General features: G+C 35.9%; 2 protein-coding genes across 6 annotated transcripts in view; one reads left to right on the top strand and one right to left on the bottom strand.

The window, feature by feature from the left end:
- The window catches only part of TASOR (transcription activation suppressor), a 28063-nt gene extending 26892 nt beyond the window's left edge, over positions 1–1171 (top strand). For 2 of the 3 annotated variants that reach the window (XM_019620087.3, XM_010718486.4), the window contains exon 23: positions 75–1171. In XM_019620087.3, the coding sequence (XP_019475632.2) occupies positions 75–628 (554 nt within the window). In that variant the 3' untranslated portion in view covers positions 629–1171. The remainder of the gene's footprint in view (positions 1–74) is intronic. The other variant, XR_002119599.3, reaches the window with a different exon arrangement.
- On the bottom strand, positions 10–19589 carry CCDC66 (coiled-coil domain containing 66). 3 transcript variants are annotated; one of them, XM_085236201.1, is made up of 19 exons: positions 19439–19589; positions 19085–19149; positions 17979–18001; positions 16216–16633; positions 15038–15173; positions 14782–14885; positions 13645–13769; positions 11815–11946; positions 9057–9310; positions 8604–8688; positions 7783–7944; positions 6834–6981; positions 6296–6409; positions 5228–5700; positions 4703–4740; positions 4239–4519; positions 3696–3823; positions 2852–2938; positions 10–347 (listed from the first exon to the last, which is right to left on the bottom strand). In XM_085236201.1, exons 1-18 carry the CDS (start codon positions 19447–19449, stop codon positions 2855–2857), a joined length of 2781 nt encoding a protein of 926 aa, XP_085092327.1. In that variant the 5' UTR covers positions 19450–19589; the 3' UTR covers positions 10–347; positions 2852–2854. The 3 variants fall into 3 exon arrangements, with proteins under 3 accessions (XP_085092327.1, XP_085092329.1, XP_085092328.1); XM_085236203.1 differs by lacking the exon at positions 17979–18001 and having other exon boundaries at positions 19439–19496; XM_085236202.1 differs by lacking the exons at positions 19085–19149; positions 19439–19589 and adding an exon at positions 18216–18249.
- Positions 19590–24904: the final 5315 nt, after the last annotated feature.

The following is a 24904-nucleotide window of genomic DNA, read 5'->3' as shown; positions in this document are numbered from 1 at the left end:
AGTAGTGTATAGATTTTCTAACAAAAGTTTGTATTTCAATAGAATAGGAGTTTCTTTTTCTTTTTTTAACGCAGTTCATGTAGAAAATGATGGAAAGGATGAGGAGGACATGTCTCTGGATTCAGGAGATGAAGCATCGCAAATAGAAATCTGCACTGATGCCTCTAAATATGATACTCATTTGGAAACTTTGCAGACTGAGACCAAGAGCTCACATGGAGTAGATGCAAAAGAGAGCTGTGTGTCAGAGTTATCTCCTGAAGCACGAAAGAGTTTGATGGAAAAGTCTTCTAAAATTGACATGGAAGAGAGACAGCCAATTACTCCGGTTTCTACAACGTGCTCTGCTGAAGGAGAAAAACACAATTCAGTTGAACGAGCTCCTTTCAATAACTTCCAGGTTTACAGCAGACCATTAAACATGTCTCATCAGTTCAGTCACTTTAATGTACTCACTCATCAGACTTTTCTGGGAACAACATACCCACCTTCTACAAGTCAAAACCAAGAAGGAGGCAGTTATTTTCTATCTGCTTACAGTCAGAGCATGGATACAGAGAAATCGTCACTGCCTGGTGGTTGGGATAAAAACTGTGATTCTTGCAGGCCATATTCAAAACAGAAATAAGCTTGTCTTTTTTATAAGTTGCTGTGGACTTCCTGTTTCTAAAATGTTGGATTAACAATTTCTATTTTATTCTGGAACAAAACATTTCTTGTCCTTTATCTCAAAGTTTTTCTGATCTTATTTAAACCATGATGGCCTGTACCTGTTGGAAGCATCTGAAGATTGAAATAAATATATATTTTTAACATTTATTGTACTTGAATTATCTTGGTTGTTGGCACTTTTAAGTTTCTACATTTGTATTTGACCTGTACATAGGTTTCAGTTTGAAGTCTGTTTTAATGTAAAATTGAATGTTTGCCTAAAGTATGTGAAATGGCGAGTTTTTTTTAACTGTAAGTATCCAATTCACTTTTCTTTACCTAAATATCAAAATGTATGTATTTATTTGACACAATTTTGTACGAACGTTTTTACATAGCTATAAGGCAGTGTAGTTATTTTAATGACTGGATCTTGGCAAAATACCTCAATTAGATTAACAAATGGTGCAGTTCCATTACAAAAATGAAATAAACTCTTAATGCACAAGGGACTTGCTAACATGCTGCCTTGTCTGTGGTTTTTATGCTGTCTTCAAAATACAAAAGAAACATAGCCAAACTTGATTTCATAACTAGCAGTTCACTTGGTGTAATTATTAGAGCAATATCAGAATGATCTTAAAACTTGTATTTTACCCTTATAACTACAGCAGTGATGTTTTAGTGACCTCAGTAATTCAACTTGCCTCCTGCCCTTCTTCAGCACAGTGAGTCCTGGTGCTTTCCTGCTTTTTAGATTTGTTATTATTCTGCATTTAGAGTTCTATCTTTTTTTTAGCTTGACCTTTCAAATTTCACATATGCTGAGTTAACCTTACTTTTCTGAGGCAAGTCTTTATTTGACTCAGCTCATGCATCATCTCCCTATGGCTGCTGGATAACTTACTTGAGGGTACACGGCTGGGGTGTCTCAGTGCTACCCTTGTTACTATTCGTGTTTTTACATATGCTAATGTGCTGACTTTTATGTTTACTGTTCTTGTTTTCAAGTTGTCTAAAGTCATATTTCTTTGCTGTTTTGTAATTTGATCTTAGTGTTTGAATGATGGGTGGTTTAGAAATGGGTAATAATGTTTGAAACTACATAGCTGTAAACTCAAAGTTAGTTGGAATATATAGAATTGGTTAAAAATTATAGGCTTTAAAAACAAAGAAAATGCCATTCACTCTTGGGTATGAATGCTTGTTTGATTCACTTCTTTAAATTAAGGACAAACCACCATGGCAAGACTGGTATAGCTTTTATCACTGCCCCTTAGCACTTACATGGTAAGTACTCTTATCTCTTTATCAACAAACTGGGGATGGACTTTGTGAAAGACCATTCTACCAAGTCCATCATCAAGTGTGGGCTCACCTAGTATGGGACTTGGCATGCAAGAGGACAGAGTCTGCTTTCATTCCCTTAGCTGCTGCTGGTAATATACCTTTCATATTCTGTTTATTTCTTAGAACAGTTGCTGCTGGAAAAAACCTCAGTTTGGAGGTTTTGTAGTATTTTATCACATATCTCAATTAAATTGAATTCAGATTAGGTACCTTCTGCAGAATCTCTAGAAGAAAAATACTTCCACCTCAAATTATCCTGTATCTTGAAGCCCAAAAGGAAATCAATCTATTGTTTAATTCCAGCAGGAAGCATTGAATGCTAAGCTGTTCAGACCTTTGTTTTTAAGTTGACTTCTTTAAACTGAATTCTGCTGTCATGGACTCAGTCCAATACCATATTAAATGTCACTATCCTCTTTCAGTTGGGGTGGGAGACAGCATTTCTGCAGTGGTAAATAATAAATATAATAACAATGATAATATAATGAATAATGAGGTACAATCAGTTTCCTATATTTAAAAATATCTACCCCCTCTCTTAAAGCCATTAACAATGAATCATAAACTTTATTTATAAAAAAAAAAAAAAAAAAAGCACAATACCACAAAAATCCATGTAGCAATTTTTTACAGTCTTTTGGTGTCTATACTAAATGCATGTTTAGGCAGCACAAGGACCATTCTGAAAATGTAGTTAAATTTATTTTCATTCTGAAAAGTAATGTGACCCTGTAATCCTATCAAAAATTGCATAATAATTTATTTAATAAAAATAATATAGGTAGTTCACAATTACAGTAGCAAAATGCTGTGCTGCTACATTTAAATAATTCAGTACAGTCTTAAGTACCTTTCAAAATGGTGAAATAAAGTTCTCTTCTTGAGCTTTAACAGGAATTAGATCTGACTCCAACTCCTTTTGCTTCTGCAGGAGGCCCTGAAATGAATGCAATTGCAATGTGAATGCTCTGCTTCCTTCAAGCAGTTTGAACTAATAACATGCCACTGCTTTTTACTTTAAAACAATTTGTTAAGATGCATTGCTTTCTAAATGCACAGCTTCAAGCAGGACAACACAATCTGTTCAGAAGGGAGGGAATTTGGGTTGGCAGGTACTGGCTTACAGTGCTAACATTAGATATGTTCTAAGGCAGCATTACTGTCTGATCTAGAACAGCGTCACAAGTATCAGGATGTGCTGCTGCATATTTATACACAAAAGCTAAAATTTTCCTGCTTTGTTAATGGCTCTCACAGGTACTAGAAAATGAAGAAACCCTGAAGTAAAAACAGTTGCAACTGCATGATATGTAGCACATAACAGCTATGTATGAGTAAGCCTCCAGGCATTCATAGTTAGACTAACAAAGCCATTCCCCTGGTTTCAAGTTTTCTAAAATTCTCCACTGTTTCATAGCTAATCTAATGACCAAAGACTCCTTAAAGAGAGACTGTGAAGAGTCCAAAGGTGGAAGCAATGCATTACTAAAGCAAAATTAATGCAGAGAAATAAAGGTAGAGGTCAGGGTCCAATCATACATGATGGGAAAAAAATGGCTTAAAGACTATGTAGTTTGTAGTATGTAGTATGTAGTTAAAGACTATATAGTTTGTGACTATGTACTAGTTTGCAATATTCATTTTGACCTTAGTATGTATGCACATACATGCTTATGCAATGACTTTTCACTTACCTGCCGTAGTTCTGACAGTCCTTTTAGAATTGCTTGTTGTCTCTCTCTGATTTTAACTACATCAGGATTTAGAAGAGGATCTCTAGTGTGATCAGAGCTAAAAATCTGTCGTGGCACTTGGTAAGAATCTAAAAATAAATACATATATGAAATTAGTAAACAATACGCTTATAAATTTGTTCAAAATTTGTAGTAGTAGACTTTCACAACTTGTAGAAATCAAGTTTGGGTTGCTATTTTATTATGATCACTAAGTCAAATACTGCTTAGATTCCTGAAACCAAAAGCTGTATGTAGTAATACCAGAGAAGTGCAATTATATTTCACTAGACAAAAAACCCAGATAAAAGAATTAAAAATGTTTTTTTTTCTTTCATGAATTTGTGTTTTGGTTGCACAGGCTTTCTGTACAGTGCTCTGACAAATATAGGTTATTGCAAAATTCAGTAAAAGCAAATAGCAAATGGAACAAAATGCATAACTTTGAACTGAAGTGCTGCAACATCTCTCCTGCACGAATCAGATCACAATACATTGCAGTACCATTAAACTGTCGATACTGTGGGTCGTGTGTTGAAGGTCTGGTCACTGGTGCATCTGGATCGAGGTAATACACTTCGTTTGTTCGAACATACGGAATGAACTGTGAAGAAGGAGGTCTTCCAGCTTCCGGAACCGCAGGAGGGAAGCTCTTCTGCTGTATATCTGCCTTGGTATTTTTCTCTCTTCTACTATTGTTATATACTTCCAATTTCCTGCTGCATATCTGTTTTTGTTGTGCTTGTAATCTGTTCTTAACTGCTGGAACAGGTAGTGAGTCAGATCTGTATGAAACAATTCCAGTTAATATAAAAGCATCCACAAAAGTTTGATAAACAGTGGAGAGAAAACATTCTGCACTACAGTGGCCAACTGGATGAATTTAAGTTCATAGAAAAGATTAAAAATCAGGAAGGAAAAATGTACATATTTCACTATGAATGCATTAATACAGAATATTGACATACCTTTCTTCATTCAAATGATTCTTACGGAGTTGTTCTTCCTAGGAAAAAAACAAAGAAGGCAAAAGCATGAGTACAAAACTTGATGCTTATATTAAATGCTCATATTACAAAAGTTTGTTCTGAAATTCTGAAAGGACTGTATGATCTGAGCTCTCACAGGAGACAGATATTATCAAAGACGTGCATTAAAGAGACTTGTAGTATCTATGAACTCAGTTAAACTAATAATAGAAGAACTTATTCTACTTCTCTACGTCTATGGCAGCTCAAGGCACAAGCAGAAATTGTATACACTTTTTCTTAATAAGTCTATAATGATTATCAATAAAGCAAATATACACTTCAGAAGATTGAACTAATACTGAAAGCTCCAACCACGCTGAACAAAACTGCTGTAATACTGTTCTTCACACAAAGAGGAGGTAGTAGGAAAATTCTCAGAACTTGAATTATATCCAAGCAGAGCTGAGTGAAATAAATCTTAAAAAAGATATTAATCATTGTTCTTAGAGAAAAAATAGTTACCTTTCTGATTCTATGTCCCTTATTCTTCAGTTCTTCATGAGGTGAAGGAGACCTATCTGAACAACAACTCTTTTTTTGGTAGAGATTCCCAGGGGTATTTCTTTCTACCAACTGAAGCAGCTCCATTTGTCGTCTTACTTTATTTTCTTCCCTTTGTTTTTGCTGTAGTTTGGGGTATCTTTCTGATGCTGGAATGTATCTTTTCTCAGGCTTGTTTATATTCCAGTCAGGTCTTTTGCCAGGTTTTTCTGAAGCTTTAACTTGTCTTTCTTTTCTTGCATATTGTTCATACAGCTCACTATGGATGTCACCATTCTCTTGTCCTGAAATTCTGTTTTTATCTGTATACTGCATTTCTTTCTGGTATTTTTTGCTGTTAGAGGTTTCTTTATATTCTATGGAAATATCCGGTGACCCGCAACATGAAGTTCTTTCCTCAGCTGTATCAGTGCATGCTGAAGTAGTATAGTCATCTAAAAAAAGTAAATTAGATCTAAGAGTAAACTATTCGAACATTTGGCCTAAACAAATAGAAATAAAAAAGCTTTCACTTTTCAAGTGAGAAGAAGATTCTGTCTGGGTAAGTAGCAACAATTGTAAAAAGCTTTTCTAAATATTTGAATATAAGCTTTCATTTTCTAATGGGTGTAGTATACCTATTGCAGGATTATTGACAGTGTTTCTTTAAGGATTCATTAAGAACCCATTCCAGCTCAATACCAGTGCATGTGATATAAGCCTGAAGACTACAACAACATATGCTTCAATTCCTTAATAAATTTAATCCTGCATGGCTTATGGCCGTGACTGTAAGCCAACACTGTACTTCAGATCAGAGGCTGATCTGAATTTGTAATAGGCAGGTACCAATAAAGACATACAATTGATTTAAAAAAATACAGTAATATATTATTATATTTTCAGTAGCCTGCGTCTGTCCAAGCATTTATTTTTAGTTTTATACCATTTTGAATGACAACGATTTGGCCCTGTTGCACAGTTACACACATTAGCTGTCCTGCTGTCTGTCTGTAAGGTACAGGGTGACTAAACTGAAGGACTACTTACCTGTCTGTACAGCAGTATCTTTCCAAGAAGTCTGCTGATCAATGTTAATGTCAGCAGAGAAATTATGACTTTGACGTGAAGCATCAGTATTACAGTTTTCAAATTCACTGCCACCTGAAAACAATCAAAAAATTTGTTTCATGTAACAGCATATATTCTATTTAAACTATGCTGTCATGTTATCAGACTGTTCTAGCTTACAGCTCAATGCAAAAGATTGAGAATTATGATTCAGATCCTAAAATACTGCCTGTTTCACTGAAAATCAAGCCAATCCTTTGTAGGTCTGAATATTCCACATGCACTCCTAATAACAGCCTTGTATTTCTTCTTTTATGTAACGCAGCATTTACTAAGATATGGTATTCATGGTATTAGAACACTGATATTATTGAAAAGATTCTTTAAATAAGCTGAAATTAAATTTGGTTTCTGAAGCAAAGGAGCAATTTCAGGCCTATTACAAAAACCCCACTCACAATTTGCACACAAACACCAAAGGAATAGGCAAACTGAACAGCAAAATGGCAGTACTTACCCCCCCCAAGATTCTTCTTAAGTTTTGAAATGTCATGTCCTCTCTGAGCCAAATCTTGGATGCGCTGTTCCTGTTTTAATCTCTGTGCTAATTCTTGAGCTTTCTGCATCGTCTGATACAGCTCATTTGTTTTCAGAATCACAAGTTCCTTAAAAAAAAAAAAGTAAACGTAGGAATTTATTTTGAGAATGATTATTTAATCTCCACATAATCCCAAATGTTTATATAAATAATGTCAAAATATTTTCTTGCTTTGAGTAAAGTATCTTAAACAAAAAGAAACAACCAAAAACTAGCTGAGTTGGATGCAATACCTAACATGTAACTTTTAAATGATCAAGTCAGAAGCTCTGCTGTACGAATGAAGCTATTCAATCCTACCCTGAAAGAACTAAATGTGTATTTTTTGTATTTAAAATTTGCACTTAAAATGCATATTTCTGCTTTAATTGAAAGTACACCTGCATTTTTGCCAGTTCTTATCCATTCACTTTCCTGAAAGGCCTGTCCAGAAAAAGAAACTTGCCTTAAACTTGTATGGTACTGTATTAAATGAGGAAGCAGATCTTGATTTCAAATATCAAAATGTCAGGTAGTTTTCAAAATGAGGAGGCAGCATCATTTTGAAGGGAAACAATTGTTTTCTTCAGTGAAACAGTATTATTGCAGACAATGATCTGGAAGTCTGACTACCAATTTGAAGCTCTGAAGGAGTTTCTTTCCATATATTAGAGCAATTACGGTCATTTTAATAGACATGAGGCAAAATTCTTTTTCAAAATATACACTGTTAGTTTTCAATGAACTTAAAAAACCATACCAGAGTACTACTTCAAAACAGATTACCTCATAGGTCTTCCCATTACCTGCAATATTTAACTTCACTACATACAGAGAAGTCAGTAAAAGATTTCCACCCCTCTGCACTAAGCAAAACACAAAAACCCACCTCCTTTTGTTTTTGTTTAAGCAGATCTTCTTCAAACTGTTTCTGCATCAGTTCTTTTTCTCGTGCTAGGCGCTGTTCTTCCTCTTGTTCCTCCAATTTTCTCTTCTCTTCTTCCAGTTGTTTCTTCTTCCGCTTTTCTTCCACCTGAGCCATTATTGCTTTCTAATGGTATCATAAGAAAGTAGAATTAAAAGGTATGAAAACAAAGGAATTAGAAGCTAGTTACTTGTATTCTTCTGTGTGCATCCATGATACTTGAAGGAAAGATAAAAAAAAATGAGGACAGTTTATTCATATACGTGACAGTAGTAGGGAAAATAGCTGTCTAACAGATCATGCTATTAACTAGAAAGTACTTCCAATGCTTTTTTACTAACAATTTCTCAAAACATGGCTAATTGCCTTCCCATTGTTTTTTACAACCATCAGCCCAGCAAAGCAGTCTGAAGACAAAATACTCAGAGATAAACAAAAGTCTCTTTTTATGTTTTCATTGTGAAGTTCACAGAACGGGTGTATGTAAGTATCAGCCCTCCTGATAGTAGCAAAGACTGAAAAAAAGTACACACAAACCTTACTGGAGTTCTAAAGGCTACACTGCATCATTTTGAGCCAAGAATTCAGTAACAGAAATACAATCAATGAATATAAATATTAAAAAAACATAGAGGCTGAGAGGAATGCTATTAAACACGTGTAGGTGTAATCTGAAGTCTAAGTGTTGTCTCAACTGCCTCACTGTTATTAAATTATCATGCTTTATTCACTTTTCTTCCATTCTTCTCATTAAAATAGCTCTAGACCTTAAAACAGAAACCCACCTGATGTTCCAACTGCTTCTGCCGCCGTCTGTCTCTCTCTTCAATCTGTGCAGGATCCAGGAGAGCTGTCATTGAACGAAGGAAACTACAAAGAAACATGTATGTGGCTTTCTTATCATAAAGAATAAATCCAAATACCTTCTTTAATTAGAATTCTCAGATTACAAGTAATTTTTTCATATTGATGAAACTGCATTGTATTAATTATTAAATTTATAGAATTTGTTATATTAAGGAAAAAAAATAAGGTTACTCGCAGTAAATTTTATTAATGAACAACAGAAGCATGTGCATATTTCAGAAATGAAACCACATGCAATCCTGAAAAAAGCAGAAATGAATAAGATCCAAAGATCAGATTTGAGGCATCTTACTCAAATATTTATTTAATTTCTAGGGGGTACCAGAAGTGAACTGGATGGGAAGATGATTGTCCTTACAAAGTTCACTCACCTGGTTTTCTGACTGTGATCCAAAGCACTGTTTTTAGCACCTTTTTCTGCATTTTCCACTTTTGAGGGCATGAAGTTGCCTAAAGCTGCAGGTGAGAAAGGGTGAACAAAAGCAGTCAGCTCCTTAGGGTCAGGTGACAGGCAAAGACTTTCAGGCTGCTTTTTGTACATTCCATTTAAGGGGTGTTGTGCGTTAGTATTAAGGTGGTTCTTTAAAGAATCAAAATGCATTGCCCATCTGTCATGCTCTTCAGCCTAAATAAATATGAAGCAACAAAAAACGGAAATGTGCTCAATTACATTTTCTAGAAGGCACGGTTAACAAAAGAGACAACACATTTCGTACACCAAACAGTTGAAAATCTTTGTTATGGAGTTACACCACACAGAACAATTCATTCCTTAGGTGGAAAACCAAAGTATTTCTGTTGCTTAAAATGCAAATTGGAGCAGAAATTATACTGTGGATCAATACAGTTGGTCAGCAGTAAAGTGCTTCTAATATATTTTCAGCAAAAACAAACAAACTAGAAAGTAGAAAGTGGAGGAAAAAAAAAAGTTAAAAAAAAAAGTCAAAGAATAAGTTAATAACATGAACAGGTTTTATTCTCACTCACATTTACCCACACCACTTCAAACACGGACAGCAGCAGCATTACTGTGCTTCGGGTAGAGATACTACTTTATACCTCCTTATTTTCAGTCAGACAGGCCTATTATAAAATAAACACTCTTCCAGAATCTCTTTCATTCTTTTAAGAATCCAATCCTAACAAAGCCTAAGCTGAAACTTCTGTAGAGGTGACTGTTTAAGACTCCCTTCCATATCACACGGCCTTATCTTTACAGCTCCATTTTTGCAGCTGGACATTTTACATAAAGCACCTTTGTTTTTGCTGTAGGTACTGAGAACATTTTTTCTTCTGAATAATATAATTGTTTGTCTGAGAGGACTGTAAGATGGCTACTTCAAGATTTCCTTTTGGCAGAATGCAAATTAACATACTCTATTTAAAGCTTTGCAGGAGTACATTCTTTAAACCAGAAAAAATCCTTTCTTGAAGAGAAATTTTATTCCTATTTTAAAAGAAGCAATAGCATAATCTTAATAAGCATCCAAATGAATCTTTCTCCCATTCCCTAAGTAAATCTTGCCTTCCCTTTAAACATCTTGATGTGTAAACATATCAGAGAAGTTAAGATAACTGCGTTATGTAAGTCTGTAGTACAGAAAGGTTCAGATTGTAACATGAGATGCAAACAGGAAGACGAAGAAAAAAGATTAAGGACATACAGTTTTCTTTCAAGAGGCTGGAAGTAGATTACTGTCAAGTTGGTAACTGCAGCCATCTCCTTGTGCCACACCCATCAAATAAAAAACATGGCACCTAACGCAGGAATCTTTTACAGCTGCGTTACCTTCAGAGCTACAAAATGTCCCATTTGCAAAAGAAATTCAGTTCCCTCAGGGGCTCAAGAAAGGAGAAGATTTATGCTGTAAGTGTGTAACTGACCTTAGCAACAAGGTGGGGTTGGTTTGTTTTGTTTGTTTGGTTCATTTGGTTTTGGGGGTTTGTGTGTTATTATTATTATTATTTATTTTTTATTTTTTTAGAGGATAGGTAGGAAGCTTCTATTACTGTGAGCCATAGAATTGAGATAATGCTTTTCTGTATAGGAATTGTGTGACTGCTGTAATAAATGCTTCAGCTTAGAGTAAAAACTATAATGTACTGATAAAGAAGGCCACAGATTACAAACGCTCCTATGAGGTGAGTTGTGGTAATGGAGATTCTTGCTAACTGATAACATGGAGTATGGCGAACATTTATCATACGTGGTAACAGATACAACCCTGGCTTAAACCTTCGTACAGTAATTTGGAAATCAGGGTTCTAACAACATTACAGTCTTGCTGAGTGTTTCTTCATTTCAAGAGACAGATGAAGAGACTTTAGAAGACTGTGTCAGTCTGTATAAGAATGTAGAATACTTCACCAACCTTAAAATCAGAAATAAGGTAGAAATAGTAACAGAGTAAAGGAAGTATGTCACTCTTCCATAATAAGAATCTGAAGGGGTATGAGATATATTGCCCAGATCAGCCAATAGTGACAGTATTAGAAGTCTCTTCACTTAACTGAACTGCAAATTATATGGGCAGGATTCCTTTGAGATCCAGTGTAAAAGATCTACGTTCAACAACCTGGAAAAACTGAAGGTTACAAAAGGTAGGGCTGTTTTCTTCAAACCTTTCTGGGTGAACAATTGTTTAAAAAGCTTCAGAAGCACACATCAAAATACTATTTCCAGAAATAGGATCTGAATACCTCTGTGATGCACAGTGCATGTCTCTTAACAATTTCTTCTCATCTCCTTCAGTAACTTACAGGAAATTTATTTTTTACAAGGTGTCTCACTAGTGTCTCTGCAAGACCTTACAACCCCTGGTCCTTTCAAACCATTGGGATTATGTGGGCAGGGGATTATAATAATACCACTATTTTCATCTCCACAGCAAGTACTTTAACACACCAAACTAGGCATGTTGTCCTCTGCCAGGCAAATATTGTAACACCTACTGCCTGAGGGTTCAGTTAGACTGTCCTGTGATCTTATGATGAATAACTGGACATACTACATTTCATTATGTCTTTGTAACTAGTTCTTAAGCCTAAGGCTTCATTTTTTATTTCTTGGAACAAAAATGAAACAGCAAGTTTTTCTTATTCCAAGAAGTCTCTCTGAGCCACATATACCTTTGATAAATTCATTTTTTCTTCTATTTTTCGTAGCTTAGCTTCTTCCTTCTGTTTGTCCAGCTCTTCAAGCCACTTCTTCTGTTGCTCATGCTTCAAAGCACTCAAAGGTCGCTCCTGTAGCACAGCTTCCTGTAATAAGATATATGTTTGTCTATTACTTGTAGCCAAAATTCACTATGTTGTCTAGCCACATAACAAAGATGTGTCAGGAAACTGTGTCTTCAGTTACTTGGCAGAATTAGGCTGTTCTCTTGCACAAACAATGAATATAAGCTTGTAACTGTACTAAGTGTTTGACTGTTCCTTAAAAATGCTTCAATTGTTAGAAAGATGCTAAATAAGCCAGTCACTGAACCTTATTCTAACTTGAACCATCAGCCTCTTGCTCCAAACAATGTGACAATCATGAACAAAAATCCTTCTTCCTTATTGCTATAGAGCACTGCTCAGTCTGTGTTTCAGGTACATTCAGCCCCATAATCATTAGATCACTAATCTGACACAAGTAAATTCTACACAGCATCTTCAGTCATCTGACTTATTAATGGATATCCATATAATTTAACAAACTGATACTCCAGTGACACTGAGAATTTTCAATGCTATCTGACAAAAAACATTCTGTCAGTGTCTTTTCAAACCCAATTTCTTAAGCTTTTTTGCACCAAAACTTTTTTTTCCTGTGGTTCTGTTTTTGATATGTTCCCACTTATCTATTTCTTTAACATATGCCTAAAAGCTAAATAAAAATTGTTAACACCAAGTAGTGTTCTTCACATCAGCCTTTAACTATACTCAAGTCTTCAAACTGCCCATATTTTGATAGGCATTCATTCAGACACAATGCTCTAGATAGAGCACAATGATCTACTGAATTATTTTGGTCTAAAAGAACTACTGAAGCTATATATCTGTTATCAATAGATAAGGAAAAAAACAAACAACAACCCACAACTGCGTGCAAGTTAAAATCTTACTCCTAAAACAAATGCTATGCAACTGACAACTGGTGAGCCGAGAACAGTGTCTGCAAATAAAGAGACCACTTACTTAAGTCTTGATTTATTTAGTTTTTTGTTTTCTTTTTGTTTTGAATTAAATAGCCTTTAATGTATACAAAACAAATAAACCAATTTTCTAGAAGCTGCTACCCATTAGAACATCAGTAAAAACCTGTAATTAAACATGTCATATGCAATAGTTTTTACTTATGTGCAAGGAAACAAAGTCTTTTGGGGCAGGGTGATAATTTTTTTTTCTAGGAATACTGAGTTATACCAAAAGATGCCATTTATTTTTACTGTAACAACTGACAGTGGATAAAAACCACCTGTTTGACAGCAGCCTCCTCAAAGTCATGTTTTATCTGACATGCCATTTTCAGAGTTACACCTTACAACTTGAAAGGCAAGTTAAAATAAAAATGCTATGCTTAATATTATGTAAGCAATTAGGTATAGTAGAGAGCTAATGAACAATGTAAATAATTATATACTTATTATTATATAGCCACTTGATTATGCCTCAAATCATAATTGGAAAAGATTCATACCTCATAGTAATCAACATGCAAGGAAAGGAAGAGGTTGGTAGTGATACTTCACATAACTGATAAAACTAAAATTGGAGCAAAAGCTAAGTTTGATACAGGGAGCTGCATCACATCATGCCATCAAAGAGTTTAAACTAACCACTGAAATTTGATTCTGCTTCCAGTTAACATAGGATCTGTACAGAAAAGAAAATCTTGTATGAATTAAGAGCTCAAGAATTCTGTGACAGTGCTGTCAAAACTGTGTGCTTTTCAGTGTTTATAGATAGCCTTACCTTATCTGGGTCAACTGTTTCCATTTTTTCGGTACGATTTCTATCATTTCCAGATTTTGCCCCTAAATAAACCACATCTCCTTCCAAAGTTTCTTTCAGTTTCTTCTTCAGTGCTACCTGTTCATCTTCAGGAAAGGAAGCGGGGGAAAAAGCACAAAACTTGAGTGAAAATTCCTAGTACAGACATGTAGATGCATTTATTAAAATAAATGTCATCCCTACCATTCTGATTGTAAAATGGACTACAAGATTGTCACCACTGTGTGACCTAGCAGTTCAAACATGACTTTGCTCTTAAGAGGACGACCGCTGAGTCTCTGTCTAGAGGTGTAGGGGCAACAGGGTAATTTCTCTGAGAAGACTACAAAACCCTGAAGGCTTAACAACAATCAAGGAGAAACACAGCATATCAATTATCTCCACTTTGTTAAAACTAATGAGATTAGAATATGCTAATATTACCAAACCAATGGACACTGCAAACATCAAACCCTGTAATCAGAACATCTACATACAGGTTGTAGGAAAAAACAGTCCTGTATATCAATCATAAATAGCTTCATTTGTCATGGAGTCTTCAGCACTGTCTTAAACAGTTTTAACTTTCTACAGTGATTCCCTGTGGCTGGTGATGGGACAGGGCTGCAAACTGTTTCAAAGTCAAACTGCAATTTGTATTCAGTCATCCCTGTAGACCAGCTGACACTTTTCCCTTAAAAGAAACAAAGTAATTTGTTAAGGATAATGGCCATCAAGGAGTGAAGGGGTGACCAAACCAAAAGGAGTCAACAACTCCTACAATATGAAGCATTAAAAAAAACAACAAAAAACAAAAACAAAAACCCCACAACCCTATTTGGGAAAATATTTCTTATTTAAAAGAATATAAAAATATATTCTTATATAAAAATACTTGCAGTATTTTTTTGCAAGAAGTTATAGATTTTCTTTTTGTAGATTTTCTTTTTTTGACGTTTGGGAATTGATCTATTCTAGAGATTTACAGCAGATAACTTCCAAATCTGTAGCAATTGTGCTGATACAAGTAAAATTACAGAAGCATAAGTAATGCAAAGTTTGTTGGCATCTTTAGTGTCATAAATTCATAAAAATATAAATTGTGTGTATGGTAAGTACCTAATTCCTTCTTCCATTGGCTCTTTTTTGATTCTAATAAGGCTTTCTCTCCTTCTCTTTCACCCAAGGTACTAAACATGTCAGCGGGTTTCCAGGACTCCTTTCTATAGGTGAGGGAGAGAAAAAAATTACTTGAAAATCTGTTGATTTTAAACATAACTTTTTGATTAGTATTTACATCAATTCTTACTGTGATTAAGAACTACAATTCATTATGGGAGAAAATTTTTATGAACAATAACACAGATTTACGTACATAACTTTCTCTCTTGGTTGTGGATATGACTCTTCTTTCCTGCTTGAATTAGAGTTAGCCTCATCTGGAACAGATGGCATTTCACAATTGTTTTGGAGCAATGCTACAATGGTTTCCTCTGACGCCTTACTAGTGCCTGTAGTAGAATACATATACATGCCTAAATATATATATATTTGCACATTTATACATATATGCATATACACACACACAAGGAAATAAAAAATATGTGCCCACTAAACATTCTTCAATACTTACGACTTAAGGAACAGAGGAGACTTGCAAATTCACAACTATCTAACAAACCTGTTTTCTGCCCTGCTTGTACAGCTGAGGCATGCAAGTTACAACTTCAAAGGTATTCTTAGAATGCTAGACTTACAGTAAACACAATTGCCAGGGAGCTCAGATATTTGTACTCTACTTACTTTCAATGTGCCATATTTGTGGTGACAGAGTTGACCTCTTCCATGGGTCCAAAAATAAGAGTAATGATACAGGAAGATACATAATAGTTGTCATGCTTGTCAGCATAAGAACTACAGAATGAACACTACTCAGTAGTAGTATTACAGTTAAGCAGAAAGATGCATGTACATCTTGGGGTCAGAAGAAAATCTCAAGACTGCTCTTGAGATGCACAGCGATATCTGAACTCTTCGATCAACCAGAGAAGCCTGCATTTCTGAGGCTTTGTGAGTGTGGTGATGACAGTTATTTCCACAGAATCGTGGAATCATTTGATTTGGAAGGGGCCGTTTAAAGATCATCTATTCTAACTCCCCTGCAATGAATAGGACATCTACAGCTCAAGCAGGTTGCTCAGATTCTGGTTTTGTTCTCAAAATTCTGAGGTTAATGATTCAGTGACCTTCCACTATTTTTTTTCCCCCAGTTTTAGTATGAAACGTTGACAAGAGTTGCTTGCTTTTTTAGTCTGCAAAGTACTAGAATATTATCAAACCATTTCTAGTTCTTATGGTTAAAATTAAACACAGGCAATTTCACATCTGTAGTAGCAAGCAGTATTGGTCTTGAAACCATTAGAGAGTAGTGTCTCTGTCTGCAAATAAATATGAATTATGAATTCAACTCACAATTAAGCCTCACGTTTTGCTTTGTTTCCATGAAACTAGCATCAGTTAACTGTATGAAAACTTCACTGGACTGTAACTTACCTGTTTCCTCTTGCTTTTCACTGGGATTCTCAGATATATGCCTAGTTTCTCCTTTTACAATCATCAAAATCTGCTGAAGCTGTTCTTGTGTTAAACACACCAAACTTCTTAGATCTTCAGCTGATATATGTGTATTTTGATGTTCGTGTTTACTTTCTTGAACACTAAGATTCTCAGAATTGGGCTTCCTGTTTGTGGTATCTCTTTGGAAAATCAAAGAGTGATCTTTAGTTGTGGCTTCAAGCGAGGAAGGTTTAGTTACTTGCACTCTTTCACCTTTTGACATTGATAAGCTCGATCCACTCCTTGATTTTGCTAAGTTTTCCTGATTGATGCAAGCGTTTTGTGTTGACCTCAGCATATGCCCAGTATGCCTTATTCTCAAAGTCTGTTTAGACACTCTGGCTTTATTTCCCATCTGTTAAAAAAAAAAAAAAATAATAAAAAAATAATTCAGCATATATTACAGTAAGGAAAGAAATTCTCATAAGTAACAAACAAAAACAGGACTTGAGCAACAGGTAACAGTCTTTCTTTTCTTCTTCAATAGAATCTAACTCCATAAGAAAACAGTAAAGTATCTTCATGAGTACTAGAAATCACAGAATGGCCCAGGTTGGATCATAAATCTCCAACCCCCCTGCCACAGGCAGGGCCACCAACCTCCACATTGAGTACTAGACCAGGCTGAACAGGGCCTCATCCAACCTGGCCTTGAACACCTCTGGGGACAGGGCAATCACAACCTCTTTGGGCAGCCTGTTCCAGCAGCTCCCCACTCTCATAGTAAAGAACTTCCCCCTGACACCCAACCTAAATCTTCCCTCCTTCTTCCTTCCCTCCCTCCAACTTAAAATCATTTCCCCTTGTCCTGAAATACCTTAAGGGAAAACACAACACCTAAATCTGAATATTTAGAAGACATAAAAATAATTTTATATAGCATAACATTCAAAAGAATTCATAAATATTTTTATTTTCTTTGGCATTTCTTAAGCATGGCTTCAAGTGTTGATGATACAACCAGTGTTATTTCAGCCTTGATTTTTTCCATTCTGTAACTGTTACTCTTTCCAGGGTCTTTGTTGTATAATTGTAACTATCTCATAGATACTGAAACCTTTATCTACTTTGTCCCTCCAGCTCACTGCATTCCAGTTTACTCAGACAGGCACAGCCTATGTGACTATGTGGACAGTAAAACACATTTCAGATAAATTTTACCAGCATCCCTTTAAGATCTCTGAAAGTTCCAACTGAGATGATTTCCTGCACTGTTGTAACTTTTTGGGGAATTAAACAGAACCACTTTGTGATGGTAGAAGTTGTCACAGAACTTCTAATTCAAACTTGCTGAATATTTTACTGAACTTTTTGAAGCCCAGATTGGATATTAGGAGGAGGTTGTTCACCAGAGAGTGGCCAAGCACTGGAAGTAGCTTCTGAGGGCAATGGTCACAGATCCAAGTCTGCAGGCGTCCAAGAAACATTTGGACAATGCTCTTAGGTTGACCATGGTTTTTGGTAGTCCTGTGTGGAGCCAGGAGTTGGACTCAATGATCCTTATGGGTCCCTTTCAACTGAGGATACTCTATGATTCTATTTTTATAGCTATAATGATCCTGAGAAATACCCATTTTTTTTTTCATAAAGATGACTGATTACAAATATTGAGACATTTCAAATGTGTTCCCAAAATTATCTGCCAACGAACTGAATGGTATAATGTGTCTGCTAAATGAAATGTAGTTTTTTTCACTTACCTTCACTGCAGGCTTTGCTTTATCTTTTGGGAAGCAAAGACAAAAATATGAGAACAGTATTTAATAGCAACTTCTTCCTGAAAAATAAATCTTAAAAAACTCATAAGCTATTATAGTCATCAGACATCTTGTAAGAAAGGGGGAAGTGCCTTCCTGTAAATCTGCCCAGTATATGTGTATTTTTTTCTTTCGGTATAAAAAATTCAAATGTATGTTGGAAAACAAATAGAAACCTACCTAGATATATTTGAGCCATCTATTTCCAGTTGTACAGAAAAGTATTGTGCTTTCTTTGCAGTACCTATTAGACACCAGAAATGCTAACTGTTCTGACTGTCTGCAAAACACCTTATTATTAATATTTTACAATTCACATGAAAGTATTAAAATTTGAGAGTATGCTAAGTTGCCACTCTTAAAGGCAGGCGTTAAATCCTGACTCTGAGTCAGTGGCAATGATACCTCTTAGAATGCTAAGAACAGGGCCACTGAACATTCCAACAAATGATGCCAGCTACATTTGAACTAAGTAAAAGCACTTTCAGAGCACTGCCATTCCAGAGGTGTTGTGAGGCTTTGTCTCCAGTGGTCTGCCATTTCTTTTCGACTCAAAGTATTCCATAATACCTCACTGGTCAGCCCTCTGTTAAATGCAGAAAGTGCAGCCTCACCACTGCTGACAAAGGGGACAATGAGTTCCCTGCCCTGCTGGCTGCACCATTGCTGATGTAAGCCAGGGTGCCATAGGCCTCTGTAGAACAATTAGGGAAAGTGGTTCTGTGCTTGTACATAAGCATGTCTCACAAATAAAAAACTAGAGTTTAGATAAGCTCATCATTAAGCTTTAATGAGATGGGTCTTTTCTAGTGTGGCAGCACTGAGATCTGGTCTAAATAAACTGCTTAGTGAAAATGATAAACCTCGGCTACCAACTACTGAAGTACTGTAAATATGTAAGTGTGAAACAATACAGTTCTGTGTAAATCAAGCAAGGAGCTACTAGGCTTCTTTTTCCCTGGTAGTAAGATGCTACTGAATTGCAGAAATTCTCCTATTACATCAGTCAGAGCTTGAAAGGTTACTTCAGGTAAATAGTCAAAAAATACCAGAAGCGGCTAAAATCAGCCTCGGCTTCCCGTCCAGCACTTCAGTTTCAAGCTTCAGCCCATCTCTGCAAAATGGGAGAAAGAAAGAAACTGGAATCGTGCAGAGAAGAGGCAGCGGTGAGATCTGCACACTTAAACAAACCGCACTTCACGCTAACGCCGCACGCGCTCCCCTGACGCCGCCCGCAGCGCTCCGCTCACCTCACGCGCTGTCGGCCCTTTCCCGCCCCCTCCCCAGACGGGCTCCACGCCCCCCCGGCACCAGCGGGCCGCGAGGCGCCGAGCTAAGGCGGAGGGTGGGGTCCCGCCCCGCATAGAGCGGCGTTCCCGGCCGCCGGGTCCCTCTCTCCTTACCCCAAGTTCATGGCCCGACTGGGCCGCCGGCGGAGCCCGAGGGGCCGCCGGGCTCGCTCTGTGTGTACGGCGGTTGCCGGCCCCGCACAAGGAGTCGGGAGGCGATAGGCTTCCGCCGGGCCCCGCTTCGCCAACGGGCTGCGAGCACACTGCGTGGCCGGGCGGAGCGGCGCCTTGTGGGGGATGGAGTCTGCGGCGGTGAGCGGCTGGGGAGGGAGAGAAAGGGAGAAAGGGGGGAGCCTTCTGTCTCCTTGTGTACTCCTTTAGAATAGCAATTTCTGAAGCGTTTCACGTTGCAACTTACTATTTTATTTTATTACTAGTCATCTTTTCTTTCTTTCTTTCTTCCGGACAATAGAGTCAACATTCATATTCCTAACCTTCTAGTGAAAATCTCTTAATCTTTCTTTTTGGGGGCAAAAGAATTGCCTCCCGATTTCAGCTCGAGACAGCAGGTGGCAATATAGTTTCAAACATATCTGCAGAAGTTTAACTGCCCTAAAGAAACCATCTTACCAAGGGCTCAAAACGGCTTTTATTTCTGCTCCTGAAACAATGAGTTTCAATCTGTTAGGATTTTATTTTATAAATTAAGTATTAGTGGTTTGCTAGACAAGCGTGAAAACGAATTCTTTCTAAAAGCATGCAGTTCACACCTCTGTACATGGTTATCAAATGCTGCCATTTGAGGCTGTAACTAAAACTAGTTCTTAAATTATGTAGCTACAAATCTATTCTAAACCCAGCTCTTCAAATCCACTTAGTGGTAGTATTATGGTGGAGGGGAACACTTTGAAAGTAATAAACATCTCCTCTAAGTTCTGTATTTAATGCTGATTGCGAGCAAATATACACGAACTGCTGCAAAGAATTTGTACAGTACAGTAGATAACTGTAACAGCAGTGTGAGTACTGCTACATAGCTTCAGTTCTGGTAGCTGCAGAAGACTAAATATGAGAAACTCTTGTTTAGGACATATCAGTTTTACAGTAAACATACAAAGTCAAGAGTTAATAACATGCTAAGCTTCAGCAAAAACACAGTTTGGAATAAGCTCATTTACTTATTTTTATTGACATTAATAAAAAAGTGAAACAGAGAAACAGAAGCTGGAACAAAGTCACTTTTTAACCCTGCCTGAGTTCATCCCACCTTCCCATGGATCCCACTCCGATGGCATGCTAAAATATTCCTAGTTTTCAGAACTCTTGCCTTCATACATGGGTTCATCTGCATTACTTTTATTGATTGAGATTTTTACTTTTTCTGATACACACGGAGAAATCAAAACTCTTTGAAACCATTTTCTTGCTTGAGTATATACGTTTGTGCGTATATTGCACAAAATGTACGTCTAAGGATAGCAGAATCTTGAGTCTGAGAAAAATAAAGCTTGGTTAGTCTAAATGAAGAAACTTAGTCATCCATTTACTAGCTGGGTTCTCATTTTTTTTTTCCTGATTTCATGGAACTTGAGCACATACACTGTTCTGTAATACTCGAATGGAAAAAAAAGAAAAAAGTAAAACAGTATGATTTACTTTTGTATTTTTTTATTGATCCTTATCTGCAAAAGTGCATGTGACTATAAGAATCAATCATACTGGGCATGATAGAAACTGATGTGAAATATTTGAAGAATAAATAATATTTCCTATTACTACTTGTCCCAAAACATTATTTACTGTGCATATGTTTTTAGAAAGGAGAATGTGGGAGATAATATAGTTTCTATAATTCAAGGACTGTTGGGATGCTTGGGGGAAAAGAGTTACCAGCCTCTTTCATATCCTGATAAATTAATCACCAACATTCCCGACTTCTTAACTCATTCAGGAGGTTTGAATAAAAATGTTTTTGGGCTACTTCTTTCTGAAGGACAAAACACTACACAAAGTACTTCAATCACATATTGATTAAACTTTCTAATAGCCCATGTAAGCAAGGTAAGAGGATGAAGTTTTAGTGGGAGCTAGGTGTTGTGGAAATCCCATCAGGTATCTGTCTTGATCCTTACACATAAATACCATTAATATCTGGTCTTAAGTGACCCAGAGGTTTTTCAGTCAGTTAAATACTCAGGAAAACCCCATTCTCATTTTCTAGGATAAATGGGTTGGCACAATGATTAAATTCAGCATCATTAGTGGTAGGTTTTGGAAAATAGAAAAATGAGGTATTGGCCTGGGATTAGGACAGTAAATGCAGTTACAGTACAAGTTGAGATGGTGCTCCAAGAATTCATTTCATTGGAACTTGCATATAGAATGCTACCACATTTGTATTTGGCATTGTTACTGCATGGGAGAAGACTTTTAAAATAGTTAAATACACTACAAACGTGGATTGAATCCACTAACCTGTGGTTTTTTTTTTTTTTTTTTACTTCGGGGAGAAGGGAGTCTCAAAACTTCTCATAATGTGAACTGTAACATTTGTAGAGAGCATGTCCTTTTACCATACAGTGGCCAACAGAGATTGTAATCCTTTTTCTTAATACTTATATGTAGTTTCTCTGGGATAGTCAGATGTTGCTGATTCAGTAAATTAGAAATGTTCTTAAGGCATTTTAAATATTCATAATTACATCTAGCAACTTGAATTCTACTCTATGATTCTATGAATTATGTAAAAGCTGTGTGCACATGTGAGCAAACAGCAAATCCCTGTCAAGTTCTTTACAGCCCAGCATTAAAACAAAGATCACTGCTGAAGAACAGCGTCCCTCAAAGCATAATGTCTCACTTGCTACTGGACAGGTCTGAGTTCATATTTAGTTTTCAGGTCATTAGAATTTGAGTGAAAAATACCAACAGTTTTGGTTTCAACTCCAGTGAAGTTTAGGGAACACAAATCCACATTTTCAAACAACTTTTCTTAACTGATTCCTGCAAAACTAAAAAAGATAAAGAGTAACTATCAACTTTCTGCAATCAAATGCCAGCATGAGATGGTGTTAATCTTTAGCTAGCACACTTGACAATTAATGATGTGAATGTATGAACTGCATGCTAAATAAACAGGTTGCTGAAATCAAGGAAAATATTTCTTTCAAGAAAATCAGTTACTTTCTGGTACAGCAACTGATAGCAGGACTGCATGTTCTGATTGTAAAATAGTATTCTAAACAGGAGTGTACATCACATCCATAAATTAATTGTTGATGCCTAATGTAATCAGCTTAGCGTGTACAAAGAACTAAGAAGTTTTAACACTGGAATATTTCTAAAAATTGTTCCTATGTAGCATTGGAATGCAGTTCCCAAAAACTGCATCACACCTTTATTGTCATTTCATACCATATTTCTTTAGGTGGGGTGTTACACACCTTCTGTTCGCATTTATGTATTTAAATGATAGTTACATTTTAAATTCTCTTTGTAGGCATTGCCTTTTTATAAGTTATCTTGGAATGAGTACGATCTTGAAGAAATTTATACACACAGTGTAGGCCACCAAGAAGCATATTAAGAATGTAAGGAAACTATGTTTTTATTCTACACGTGTAACTAAAAAACACTGAAGTGGGCAGACAGAGTCAGGAGCAAACCAACTGAATTTATATAAGCATCAGTCTACAGTAATCTTTACCTTTTATAACCTTCAATTCCATCAATTTGATTGGGTAGTGGCAAAATTCACTGGTAGCAAAAAAGCATTTCCTCCAGTGGAGTTGCACTTTCTCAGAACAACAGTGAACCTTACTTTCCTATTGAGACAGACTCTTAGTATTTCATGGACAACTATGAATATTTAACTTTGCATGCATAATTGTAGGTCTTGTTAAGAGATTGCATTTTTAATTGAACAACAGCCTCTCTAGGGGAAAAAAAAAACAATATTTTTTGAAGTGAATGTTCATAAAGCTAACAGTTCTTGTTTGATAGTTATTGTCAGTAAAGGACATATTCTTCAAAATTGTACATCACTTATACAAGATTCTTATCACAGTCCTATTTCCTCATATGGCAATCTTAACTGAAAAAAATCTCAGGTCCATTGCAAACTTTATTTCAACGTTTATATGACTAACAAGGATCCATGTGTACTGTTACAATTATCAAAGAATTGGGATAAAGTGTAGGAACAGAAAATGTTGTGTTAGAAGGCAAAAGAATATAAAAAAAAAAAAAAAAAAAAAAAGGTTATACCTGAGTGGGCTGCTGCTTTCATCAAATTTTCTTTCTAAATTCATAGTAGCAAAGAAATAAAAGCTCAGAGTATTCTTCTGTAACACACAGTGATTGTCAAAACACAAAAAAGAGATGAGTTCTGTTTCTCAGAGATATATTTCTCATCAGCGCTCTGGAAAGAATAAAACTTGCATCAAAACAGCAGGATTTTCTAATAGCGTTAGAATGTTAATATATAAGGTTAATATGTAACATCAGGTCTGGATATTTTATAGAATAAAACTATTAATAATCAGTATATTAAGTGAGGATTGGACCAGTCTTTCTTCTGAAAATATGTCATCATATTTCCTAAAAGTATGTTTTGGTATAGCTTATAATAAAACAGAGTAAAAGCAAAGATTACTACTTAACATTTCATGCTTGTCAGGAAAGCATTTCCTGCAAAACACTTACAAATGATCCCCTTCTCAACTCTTGACTGAAATGCATTCAGCAGAAATCTGACAACTGCTCAGCACAATTTGCAAGCTGCAGAATTCAAAATAGTCTTCCACGTCTAGGCAGAAATTCACTTACAGCAGGGAGGTTAGTAGATTCTTTGTACTGTATGAGCCCATGTTGTGTTTAATTAAGATATGGTAAGCATCGCTGTATTTTCCCTTGATGGCTAAGAATTTTTGCTCTGGGTGTAACATATTTGCAGATAATTAGTCTGATTTTTTGTTTTTCTTCTCTCTTCCTTTCTTACTCCTTGTAAAAATCTAACAGACTGTCAAATCTTTTATTACTTTTCTTGAAGGAGCCTTCTCTTGGATGGATATCATTACCTTAGTATGGATGCATTCATCAACTTCATTCAAGGTAACTGACTCATGAACTGATTAGGTTTTACTACTTATGTAATGTGTATTATAATTAATCTCACAGCAGGTATAAAATAAATATCTGATGTGAGGACAACAGAAAATATCCCCCAAAGAAATTGATCAGCGTGTATTTGAACAGACAGAAGTGAAATCTAAATTAAAAAACAGACAAAACCTTAGCAAGAAATAGCAGGAAAAAGAACAAACAAATAATTGAAACAGTGATGATATTTATTTGTACTTGTTATCAACGATGAATGATTTTTATAAACTAAGGTAAAACAGTAAATCAAACACTAGTAAAGTAAATTTCTATTATATTGTAAAAATTCAAAATGTCATCTTAAAGTCACAGTGAAGAGGCAAACAAACAAACAAACAACAACAACAACAAAAAACAGTAGAGAAAAAGGGAAGAAAGTAAAATGCTCTGCTATACCAAAAATGGATCAATCCACTGCCT

The sequence above is a fragment of the Meleagris gallopavo genome, chromosome 14, assembly GCF_905368555.1.
Source record: "Meleagris gallopavo chromosome 14, MGAL_WU_HG_1.1, whole genome shotgun sequence".
Taxonomy (NCBI): Eukaryota; Metazoa; Chordata; class Aves; order Galliformes; family Phasianidae; genus Meleagris; species Meleagris gallopavo.
This window is presented reverse-complemented; position numbering and strand designations above follow the sequence as displayed.

Excerpts from the sequence above, each read along its gene's own strand:
- CCDC66 (XM_085236201.1), bottom strand. Across the intron at positions 15,174-16,215 it reads TGAAAAGCAAGAGGAAACAG|GCACTAGTAAGGCGTCAGAG; the intron begins GTAAGTTACAGT and ends ATTCTACTACAG. Across the intron at positions 8,689-9,056 it reads GATCACAGTCAGAAAACCAG|TTTCCTTCGTTCAATGACAG; the intron begins GTGAGTGAACTT and ends GTTTCTTTGTAG.